This window comes from Takifugu rubripes, chromosome 7 (assembly GCF_901000725.2).
Source record: "Takifugu rubripes chromosome 7, fTakRub1.2, whole genome shotgun sequence".
Lineage (NCBI taxonomy): Eukaryota > Metazoa > Chordata > Actinopteri > Tetraodontiformes > Tetraodontidae > Takifugu > Takifugu rubripes.
The window spans coordinates 16635472-16648222 of NC_042291.1; the positions used below are offsets into that span (position 1 = coordinate 16635472).

Genomic DNA, 12751 nt, shown 5'->3' on the forward strand with positions numbered 1-12751 from the left:
GATTTCTTGATATTTTCTTCCTCGTTAAGCTGATAGATGAATGTTTCATGAGGAAATTTGGTTATGAAGCTGTAATTAATTGCATTACATTAACACAATGCAAGATTATAGTCTTTTTAATAAGAGTGCAACTAAAAAGGAGGAAAAATCTCTATCAGTTAGAGCCTGGATTGCTCATGATATAAAATTTAAAAAAACAACTATGCTCATATATTCTCAAGTCAGCAAATTAAGAGAATGGAAAAATCAATTTGCAATCAGTCATTTCATCAACTGTACAACTAGATGCACCGAACTGCAAAGGATCATAAATATGGACTCTGAGCTCCAACAGGAAGTGCCTTTCCCAGGAAGCGCTCCTGCACCGAGTGGAAAAGATATAAAAGATATGTAGTGGAAGTAATTCGGTCTTTAATATTAAATTGGTCATGTCTTAAATTGAAAGAGGTCCCCATCCTGGAGACAAGCTTGCTGGCCCAAACCTGTGAGCAGCTAAAGAGGTTTTAACCACACGGTGACATCTGCCGTCTCAATCTGCCTTCTGCTTTTGAAAAGGTTAAAAGGACAAAAACAAATTAAACTTTTTCTCACTTGATCAATGGTTTTGTACTTTATGATTGGACCTGGAACGGGACCATCAAAATCTGGACATTTGTCCATCATTCAGGTCACATGGTTCAACACGTCAACTCTTCTACTTCTTCTCTCCTTTCTTCAATAATAATAATAGTTTCTTCAATAGTATACCCCCCCCCCCCCACACACACACACATCCAGACACACACACACACACACACACACATCCAGACACACACACATATACAGACACACACACATATACAGACACACATACACACACACATACAGACATATACAGACACACACACATACAGACACACACATATACACACACACACACATATACAGACACACACATACAGACACACATACAGACACACACCTACAGACACACACACCCACACACACACATATACAGACACACACCCACACACCCACACACAGACTGTCGGTGGTGCAACTGCAGCTGTGGTTGCATTGTGTTGAGGCTTTATAAAAACTGCTCATTCATTGTTTCTTGTTTGCTTCCCAAACCTGAACAAATATGAGAGATAAGACGATCTCATTAAGCAAACACACGGAGGCGTCGAGTGTGTGACACGTCTACTGTTGCCTAATGAGTCATTTCCACCAGCTATTTATACCATAACAGCCACAAATATGTGAAAGAGGACCAGAGCGCATCGTTACACAAGTTTGAATGTTTTGGTTCTTGCACAGTCTTACATCTTCTTTTTAACGTGTCGATTTCTAATGACTGATATGTTAACGGACACTCCTTCATTCCCCTGTAATCATGGGCCACATACCTACTGTCATAATTGATCATTCTGCTCTGGTGACGCCTATAGAATCTCCAGGAATGGCAAACAGAAAAAAAAACCCTTAAAACTACCTTGTGCCTTTTGTTGTGAGCTCCAATACTCAAGAGACATGTGTAGATAAGAACGGGGGTGTCTGTTATATATGTGCTAACGTAGGACAGGTGTCCAGACGTCCACACACCACTGACGCATGATGGAGAAGACGAGAGAAGAAATATGTGTTGCGCTGCTGCTTTTACTCACAAGTAAGTTTTGCTATGATGATTTTTCATGTTGTTTTGAATGTCTCACAGTAAAATTAAAGGCCCATTGTCCCATTTGTATTCCAAAAGGTAAAAGCCATTATTGTCTTCACCAGGTGTTCCGGCCTCAGCTTCTGTAGAGGTCCAGCCATCCGCCAACACTGCCACGGTTGGGGACACGGTGACGCTGTCTCTGGTTCCCCCCACGGCTCTGAGGAGCGGCAGCTGGGCAGTGGGAGACGCCCTCATCATCGCCTGGCTGGGCGAGCAACAGGCCGTCTTTCCCAGCCACAGTGGCAGAGCGTCGGTGGACATCGGCAGCGGCGCCCTCACAATAAGCGCCGTCACGGTGGCGGATTCAGGAGTGTATGTGGTGCAGGGCTCGGACCCCCCGCTGAGGGCCTCTGCTGCCATTACAGTCGTGGGTAAGAGGGAATATACTCTTTAGTTGAATCACATTACAGGAAATGGAATTCATCATTTTACCATATGCTACCCATAATCAAGATTTTAATACTAAATACTTCCTTAATCACTGACCTTTTAGTTACACAAGCTGACAACTGTTTATAATAACCAGACACGGAGTAAAGACACAAAGGAAAATGCTGATGCTCCTATTTACGCTACAGTGTTACTGGAACTGGGTCTTTTCCCTAAACAATGATGTTGTTTTACAGGAATGAAACCAGGCATCTGCTTGGTTTTTGTCTCGTTCTGTTAGTTTGTGGCCTCAACGTGCTTCTTTTGGAATATCAAACTTCTGATTCAGGGTGCAGAAGAAATTTAGGATAATCTTCATTTGTCATCTTTTAAATTTAAACTTCTTTCAAATGCTGATTAAACTCACCCTCACACTGTAACCCGTACACAGTTGCACAGTAGCTACGGTGATTTGGGGTTAAAGATCTTTTCGGTTCTGCGTCTATGATGAATAAAGGGATTTACGTAGATTCCGATTATTCGCAGACTTGTGTTTGCCTGATTAATTTTGGGCTTAATTGTGTGAACCCAATTAAGTATGTGAGGTGTTTTAAAGGTAGTCATCAGTCAGAACCACTGTTCTACTGCACCAAAGTGATTAATCATGTCAAGGTGTGTTTTTCAGTTCATTAATAATTAATGGAACGCCCCTAATTTTGTTCCACTATATTTAACATCTCTCCTTGTTATAACAGGTGTTCTTGTTTTTCCATTAATACCTGAATAGTTAAAAACCTTTGATGAACATGTTAATCTTCCACTGGCTCATCGCTCATTATGACCGATCAAATGTTGAACGAGCTCTTTATGAAGTGCAAACAAATGAAATAAAAGTGTGAGCTTATAAAATATTTGTAAGAAATACTCCATTGTGCAAACAAGTGGAACCTTTTGTGCATTCAGCTACAAAAATGTGTGAATTGTCATTTTTACTTATTTGTTCTACAACAATGTAGAAAGCTTGTTTAAAGTCAATATTAAGAAAAGGTTGGAGCCACTTTACGGATGTTTCAAAGCATTCCGATAATAAATAGTTCTGTCTTGTAACCAAAGCTGCAATATTAAATATAACAAACACATTCTGAAATATTAACAAATGTTTTAAATATGGCTGGAATGTCTCATTGTTTTAATAAACTGTCTGATCCTCATCGTCCTGCACAGAGATTGTTTCAAATGTGACATTAAGCGTGAACCAAACGGCCCTGACCGAAGCGAAGAGTTCAGCTATCCTGAGGTGTTCCGTCTCCTCCGGTTCCTCCCTCTCCTTCCTCTGGCTCAACAGCAGCTCTGAGGTCACAGCCAGTGACAGAGTCCACACCACTGATGAAGGATCCACCCTCATCATCATCGGTGTGACCCGCTATGACCAGGGACCCTTCAGGTGTCATGCGTTTAATCCTGTCAGTAACGGCACCAGCGACCCGGTGAACTTTGTTATCAGCTGTGAGTATAACAAAGTTATAACGACTGTTATAACTGCAGCCTGGCAGAGCCCTCTCTGATGTGTTGTCTCTTCCTCAGATGGTCCAGATAACATGGCCCTCACAGTGAATGGGAACAGCACGACTTCCTTTCCCTCAGGATCAAACCTGACCATGCTCTGCTCAGCACACTCCAGTCCTCCTGCCGAGCTTGGTTGGGCCATAAGAGGAGAGTTTGTGAGCAAAGGGCCACTTTTGGAGGTCTTTGGTGTCACCGAGGAGCAGACCGGCCCTTACACCTGTCAGGCTTTCAACAATCACACCAACCTGAGCAGCACTATCACCAAACACATCCTGATTGGGGGTGAGTTTCTCCAGGATGAGCTCAGTCTGCTCATGTGAGATGCATTCCATCTTTTCATTCATCTTAAATTAATCTCCACAGACGTGTCAGGAGCTGAGCAGCAAACTGTCTGTGTGTGGTTCCTGCCTATGCTGCTACTGTCTGGACTCCTATAGCTGAAAAAGCTTTATCCTTTTATTCACTCTAAAATAAAATCTTCAGAGTTGTGAGTTTAAATCTGCCAAATGAAAATATTTGAAGCATGTTATCTGTTGATCTGCACTTGTATGTTGTCCTTATTGGTGTTGTAGATTTTAATGTGTTCCTAGTTGTATGATTAAAAAGAAATGACAAAGGCAGCAATAAATTATTTACGGCAATGGCAGCTACTGCACCCCGGTTCATGGAGATCCACTGCACCTACTATATCCTCAGAGGCTGGCAGGTGATTTGCAAACACCAGAGCCAATGTGTGGAGAACCAGAAATGCCATGGGAAGCCTGAATCATCCCAGAATGGGGAATGGGGATGACCCACCCTCAGCTAGGCATTCGACGAAAAGACAGTTAGACCAACAAGTTAGATTTCTGGGTTACTGGAGTAACTGGAGTTGTTCAGTTATAGTTGTGGAAAACCATATGAAATCATTGGTTCTGATTTCCAAAGTGGAACCAAGGAGATGCAAGAGGCCTTCAAGGACAATGAGCCAATATTGCAGCAATATTTATCTGGTCAGAAGATATCTTTCCATTTTACTGGGGGGATCGAGGTAGAGGTATGAGCAATTAAGCCAGCACTTTAATAGATCTACAAGTGAAGTTATTCTAAATGCAATGATTGAAGTAGAAGGCATACTTCATTCACATTTTCTTGGCTATACCTCATTAGATAGGGCTGACCTTATATTGCCAATTCTGCTGTTAGTTGTGTGGCTGATGTCTCCCTCTGTCATCTGGTTTAAGGCTCAAGCAACCTACCGGGCAGCAGGAGATGAACCAAAGTCAATCTTTATTTATATCTGCCACAATTAAAAGTGTCTTTAGGTGCTTTACAGAATGCCAGGGAATGACCCCCAGAAAGCAACAGAGTCCGGAAAAACTTCCCTTTAACAGGCAGAAAGAAAGGAGAAAGTCAAATCATTGCTGATCAGTTCTGGAACGAGTTCTTTCCAGGCCTTCAACTGAGACAGATGTGGTGCAACATGACAACTGACATACCACGGATCCAAGTGGCCATGACAGCGGACTCTCCTAGACCTAGAGACATCAGTCTTTTGACCAAGTTGCTCCCAGAAGAAGGCGGTAGAGTTTGATCTCCTTAGTACAGATAACACAACCATTCTTAAGTTAACTCATGGGCCATGTGCGAGGGATCATATGGCCAAACTTGCCATTTCCATCACACTTGTTCTGTTACGGTTCTGACGAAAACACAAGGCGGGACCCAAGAAGACAGACAAGAAGGCAACTTCGGTGAACTAACAGTAAGATTTACACCAGTGAAGAAGAGTGAGCTTGCTATATGTGGAGACGATGGTGAACAAAGTGTCAAGCCAAAAAAAGTGTTCGTCAGAACGGGAAGAGGTGGTGACTTACAGACAAAGACGTGATAAGCTTCAAGAAACCAATGCATGGAACACTCAGATTCCCACTGACAAAATGATCTGACACCTGGCAGCTGGTGATGGCTGCTTAAAAAGCCTACCAATCACCCAGATTAGCTGCAGGTGTGGGGGCAGCCAGCACAACAGAGGGGTCACCCATGCCCCCTAGTGGACAATCAGAGCACAAAGAAAACCAAAACACACAGACCAGAGATGGATCATAACATGTTCTTTTTTTTTGCGCATAGAGTCTTGTCAGTATCCTGGTCTGCTCCAGACTCCAGAAACACTGATAAGGCAGGTGGCTTCCCATGTTTTAGTTGTGTTTAACAAAGCTACGTAATCTCGCAAACATCTGTTTGGTTTTATGGCTGGAAGCTGTTAACTTCTGTGGTTTCAGATCCCATGACTGTGAGTGGTAGTTTCTGTTATCGTTTCTGAATTCAGCTCAGCGGGAGGTTTGAGCTGTACCATTTTATCCAAACTTGCGATCAAGGCTCACACAGTCACTGCTATAATGGTGAAGTCCACTCCAGTGTTGAATGGGGGCCAAGTCCATGCGCTCTTGGTACCATGTGTTGTTTCTGGGTGAGAGAACTAGATGGTGTGAAGCATTCAAAATTAAGCCTTCTTTTAGCTTCAAAACTGGTGACGGCGTCCTGCTGTCTGTACGCCTCTCTAGTGCTTGTGCCCTTCTATGGGTCCAACGCCAACAACCGTAGTCACTTGACACATTAAAAAAAAAAACTGAAAGACATCACATTGGCCACCCGGAAACTCTAGTCAAGGTGATTGGAAACTTGCAGAGCTGTCTGTTTACAGTAAATGGACACTCCTTGGTTGAAAACCCTGGCAAAACAAGTTGTCTCAAGGAGTGGATCGTAACCTGGCACCGAGTAGACAAAGCTGGGCTCATTCTGTGCAAATGTTTGCTTATAGAAAGGTGGATTTATATTGATCACACCCACTCGTGTCCTTCTAGCATCTGACCATAAAGAACGTTGTTGGGAAAATGCTGCCTACGGCGTTGCTCTTAATTCTGCTGAAGCTTATATTTGAAACAGGTAAGGTTGAATTCATTTCAGCAGGAACCATCATGACGACAGAGCTTTCAATTAGAATCAAAAAGCTGCAAATGTGCTTTGAAAGTAAATTGATAATCATACTCGCAGATGAATACAGTCTGTTTCTTGTCTCTTGTCTTTCTAGGACCTGCATATAGCCAGACTTTATATGCTTCTAAAAACCCCGTTCCAGTCGGCAGCAATGTCACACTTTCTGTCCAGGGTGTCGTCACCACAGGAGCTTGGATTTTTAACAATTCAATGATTGTGATGATGTATCCAGGAAATCACATCATATCTACCAACTGGAAGGACAAGGTAACATTAAACCTCACCTCAAATCAAACATCACTCACCATAAATTCGCTGTGGCTCCAAGACTCTGGAGAATACGTCCTACAAGACTTGGAGGGCGTTTTAGATCGGTCTAGTGTTCAGCTGTCAGTCCAAGGTGAGACTATTTCATTTAATATTCACATTCTTTAAGTCTGTATTAAGTGAAAATCATTTCCTGTAGTGTTTTTCAATGTTTAAGTGTTGATATATGAAAGGAGGGGGGGGGGGGGGGGGGGGGGAGGGCGTAGAGGCCAGTTTAGAACTGTGAAGGAACACCAGGCTGTTATGGCCATAAACACCAGGCCGGGATCATTTTGCTGAATCACTTTGATGAAATACACATTACGTAGGACTGAATGAAACCCTCAGTACACAACACAGTAATATGGGCTTTCATTACTCGTCTCATGGAAAGTTCTGACAGAAACAGATTAATGGACTAATTTCACTTGTAGCAATCTGAACAGATTTTAATCAGACTAACGCTGAAGAGATGTCGACGACCTCCCAGTGTTGCTGTAACATCCTCACTCTTATTTCCCTCTTGAACAGAACCCATTTCAAATGTCACTCTAAAGGCTCAGGCCACCGACCTTGTGGAGCTCAATGACTCAGCAGTTTTCACGTGCTCTGCGTCCAGTGGCACGTCCGTGTCGTATGCCTGGTTGAACGGCAGCAGCGTGATCACTGGCAGCGAGAGCGCCCAGCTCAGTGATGGAGGCGCCAAACTCACTATTGTGGTGACCCGCTATGATCAGGGACCTTTCTCCTGCAACATGTCCAATGGCATCAGCCATGAAGTCAGTTCTTTGGTGTATCTGAAGATAAGCTGTGAGTTTTAATGTGGGAGTACCTTGAGACCACGTACACATGTTTAAAATGCTGGGCTTTGACCTCTGAAGTGATGCTTGATTTCATCAGATGGGCCAAGTAACGCGATGATGACTCTCCTGCCGATGAAGCTCGCCTATAGAACAGGAGATAACATCACACTGTCCTGCTCTGCGGACTCCAGCCCAGCAGCGAGGATCTGGTGGATGTTTGATGGGATGGACTTGGATAAGACTGGACCACAGCTGCATTTACAGAACGTTACAGAGAGCAACTCTGGAAATTACACCTGCATGCTTCACAACAATGTGACATCCAGATTTAGCAGTGAAAGTAAAATGATCAGGATTCTGAGTAAGTGACTTAATGACTTTCTTTCATACATTGCTTAGATTTTGGGGGTGATTCTTTCACGTCAAGCTCAGGGACCATTTTAACCTGATATTTCAGTTATATAGTGAATATATTGACAAGTGTATTGGGGTTTTACTGATATGTCGAAATAGGTCAAAGAGCATTTTTGTTTCCTGAATCTATACTAGGCTAGGCTAATTTTAGCCAGTAGCCATGACGCACTGCCGCATTTCTGCTAACAGACAGAAGTATTCAATTTAAGCAGCAAGACAATAACTCTCAACCCAGAACAACAGTACTACAAAGATGATTAAAGCTCTCTCTGTTTACACCAGGAGCTTGTGTAAAGGCAGGTTTTCTGCTGCACAGCCAGGCTTTTTCCTCCGAGTTGCGTTGCTGAATGATGGCTGGCACTTCTTCCATAAAACTGTCCACTCAGTCTTTCAGAAATACTCCTTTACTTTTCTTCTATTCAGTGTGTGCTTGGTCTGTTCTTCAGGTCCCGTGACTGAAGCGTCAGTGCACATCGTTGGTTCTCAGCCAATCCTGAACAACTCTTTCACACTGACCTGTCGGACAACAGGAACAGTTGAGTCAATTACCTGGATGCACAACTGGTCCCCGTTGTACTCTGACGAGACACGAGTCCTCTCCATGGACAATGCAACCCTCACTTTTAGTTCTGTCATGTTGTCTGACAATGGGAACTATTCATGCATGGCTTCAAACGCCGTCAGTAACATTAGCAGCCAATGGTTCATGCTGGATATTTTCTGTGAGTATCTAAAAGACAAGTTTTAAACTACGTTTCATACATTAGAATGTGGACGTTGTGCTAACTCACTTGTTAAAACCAAAAAAAGCTTCTTGAGCCCAGTTTTGCTGCAACATGTCTGGTCTGTGTGGTTTAAGATGGACCTGAGAAACCATGGATCTTAGGACCAGTAACAGCAACAATTGGAGACAACGTGACACTCATCTGTCACGCACCATCAAACCCCCCCAGTAGCTACAAATGGATCTTTAATGGTTCTGTAGTAGCTGATACCTTCACGTATGTGACGCCACCATTTACCGCAGAGATGAACGGGACGTACACCTGCATGGCCCACAACAACATCACTGGGAAGAACAGCACAGCACACAAGATGATCACTGCTCTTTGTGAGTCTCAGCTTTTATTTTTGCTTTAAAAATGTGTCTCTGTCAAACATTGCAGTCTGGAATGTGCTGTATTTTCAGATCCAATAACAGATGTGCAGGTAGAAGCACCAAAGAAAGAAGCTGTTGAAGGTCAACTTTATACTCTAACGTGTAATGTGACTGGACCTCCTGACCTTTTGACCGTTGACCTGAACTGGTTTAAAAATGGTCATTGGCTACAAGTAGACAACCAAACTACTTTCTTCACTGATCACAAGAACATCATGTTCAACCCACTACAGAAGAATCATAGTGGACAATACCATTGCAGTGCAATGAATGCGGTTTCAGCAGTGGCCAGCCCGCCTTACCTGCTCCTGGTCAAGTGTGAGTAACAATATATCACAGGGCTAGTGGGTAGCACAGAGGGTTTTTTGATGCGTTGTTGGAGAAATTCTGAAAATAACCGTGGTGTCCTACTGGATCTGTTGCTCTTAGTTGGACCAGAAACACCAGTCATTACAGGACCAGAATTTGCCGAGATAGGAACCACAGCACACTTCAATTGTTCTGCCAACTCCTATCCTCCCAGCACGTTCACGTGGTGGTTCAATGGTTCAGAGGTGGCCAATTCATCGATGTTAACAACTGCCCCTTTATCGTTCAATATGAGTGGAGCGTACACTTGTGTGGCCCACAATGATGTGACAGGAGGGAACCGCTCCACCACCGTGGTGCTAACAGTTGTTGGTAAGAGTGACAATAACTCCACTGTTGCACAGGAATGCTGTTGAAAAGCCACAATTAATGCAGTGTGTGTGTGTGTGTGTGTGTGCGCGTGTGCAGAGGCTATAGAGTTGGTGATCACAAACAGCAGTGTTCCGATCCAACACGAGAACTTCACCCTGACCTGTGAGGTCACGGGACCTTATGAGCAGATCTACTGGTTAAAAGATGACATGCATCTCAACGCAAACACCTCCACAACAAACGGATCAATGTCCAATGACATAATGTCCAATGACACAATGTCCAATGACACAATGTCCAATGACACAATGTCCAATGACACAATGTCCAATGACACAATGTCCTACCACATTGAAAACAACACGCTACACTTCACTCCAGTGACACTATACGATGATGGCGTGTACAAGTGTGTCGCCAGCAGTCAGGTGGGCGAACATCCAAGTGCCCCGTTCAGCCTCCTGGTGAACTGTGAGTATTCAACTGGAGCGTTTCATTAAACACGTCACTAGCTCAGATGGTGTTCTCCAGTATGATACTTAGTTAAATGATTCATGAGACAAAAATAGCCTGAGGAAAGTGATCATTGTGAGGTCATCACTGTATTTGCAGATGGTCCTCTGAGCGTGCACATCTCCGGTCCAGGATCAGCACACATGGGCAGCATGGTGACACTGGTGTGCTCTGCTTCTTCGCGACCCGACTGTGACTTCTACTGGTACGTCAACAACCAGGCCTCCATCCTGTCCACAGGTCCTGCCATCACCTTCCCTGCATTAAAGCCACATGAGGGGAACTACACTTGTGTGGCGAGGAACCCTGTGACCGACATCACCCTGCACCAGTCCACACGCTTTGTTGTTGTTGGTGAGCGAGCGAGCGAGCGAGCGACCTTTGTGCTGCCTCAGCAGCCTCTTTCTAACAATGTCAGAACAGTGCCTGACTTTTCCCTAAAAATATGGTTATATTTCTCTTTCAGGAAAAAGTGCTGTGCTGCAGGTTCCGTCCTACGGAGCTTTGCTGCTGAGTGTGTTTGCTCTCAGCCTCACGACGTTCCTCCATGGAGGAGGGCTGCCAGCCTGAAAGGCCCTTTGCTTCTCTACATTGAGCACTTTCTCTGTGCATGATTGCACCGTTATATCTTTAATCTGTCATTTAAAACGTGTATATGTAATTTAGTAAGCACTGTTGAAATGTCCTCAGGAAAAATATATTCCTACACTTGCACAATGGAAATGGCACTATTTCTGCTTATGAACTCTTATTCTGCAATCTGAATGAAACTTCTAATTAACCACGGTTTGAAAAAGTTGTAGCATTTCTGATGTTCATCATAGTCAATAAAAAGAAGATAGTTGACTATTTGTGACTTCACTAAAGAGGTTCATAAGTTCATAATCATTCCACCCACGTAAATATCAAACTGAATCCAATAATACGCGACCGAAGTCCTCCCCTCCCTGAACTGGATCGAGGCTCTGCCACACACACACACACACACACACACACACACACACACACACACACACACACACACACACACACACACACACTGTAACAGGAAGCTACCAAAACGACCAACCTCACCTGAGTAGCATTTGGGAATGTGGGGACATGTGGCGCCCGCGGTGCCTTCCAGTGGGAGACGGAGACGCCGGAAACAAGTGGGGCAAGGAGGGAAAGCATCGATTAAAGTCTGAGGACGGTGTCCTGAGGAGAGACTCACAGTGGCTCCCAACTAATCACACCAATTAGCCGAAGGTGTGGAGGCAGCCAGCACGTGAGATGGGTCAACTACGCCCCCTCGTGGAAAAGCAGAACACCACAAACCAAACAGCCATGGTGGTGTTAAGGTTGATCATTTTAAAGCAAAGGTCTCACTGCAGAAACATCATGTTGTAACCACATGATTGATACAAGACTAAAACTCATCTGATCAAAACCTTCTTCTCACCCTTTCAAACACACACACACCCCCACACACACATGCGCTGCCACAGTTGGGGACACCGTGTCTCTGGTTCCCCCCACGGCTCTGAGGAGCAGCAGCTGGGCAGTGGGAGACTCTGCTGCCATTACAGTCGTGGGTAAGAGGGAATATACTCTTTAGTTGAATCACATTACAGGAAATGGAATTCATCATTTTACCATATGCTACCCATAATCAAGATTTTAATACTAAATACTTCCTTAATCACTGACCTTTTAGTTACACAAGCTGACAACTGTTTATAATAACCAGACATGGAGTAAAGACACAAAGGAAAGTGCTGATGCTCCTATTTACGCTACAGTGTTACTGGAACTGGGTCTTTTCCCTAAACAATGATGTTGTTTTACAGGAATGAAACCAGGCATCTGCTTGGTTCTGTCTCGTTCTGTTAGTTTGTGGCCTCAACATGGTTCTTTTGGAATATCAAACTTCTGATTCAGGGTGCAGAAGAATTCTAGGATAATCTTCATTTGTCATCTTTTAAATATATACTTTATTTCCATTGTCCTCAATAAAAATGCCTCTATGCATGTGCACACCACAATAAAGAGGAGACTTAATCTGCAATCCGAACACAATTTATGATCAGTCGTGGTTAGAAAAGGCACATTTGATATTTGTCTTTGTCAGTAAAAGAATTGACTATTTATCTATTATGACTTTACTCCTTCAGAAGATTAATATCTAACCAGTATCAGATGATAATCAGGCTGGTGTGTTCCATCACAGGATCAGGAAACATTAGACCTCAAGTATTAGCTGCATTTTTAGGGAATCTGTAG

At 43.7% G+C, this 12751-nt stretch overlaps 1 protein-coding gene across 1 annotated transcript; it reads left to right on the top strand.

Annotated features, from left to right (window-relative positions):
- Positions 1 to 1502: 1502 nt before the first annotated feature.
- LOC101061566 (carcinoembryonic antigen-related cell adhesion molecule 5-like) lies at positions 1503 to 11348 on the top strand. Its single transcript, XM_029838581.1, has 14 exons — positions 1503 to 1648; positions 1762 to 2070; positions 3293 to 3574; positions 3653 to 3916; positions 6708 to 7013; positions 7451 to 7729; positions 7820 to 8083; positions 8583 to 8858; positions 8996 to 9247; positions 9326 to 9613; positions 9725 to 9976; positions 10073 to 10447; positions 10589 to 10843; positions 10956 to 11348. Exons 1-14 carry the CDS (start codon positions 1594 to 1596, stop codon positions 11057 to 11059), a joined length of 3561 nt encoding a protein of 1186 aa, XP_029694441.1. The 5' UTR covers positions 1503 to 1593; the 3' UTR covers positions 11060 to 11348.
- Positions 11349 to 12751: the final 1403 nt, after the last annotated feature.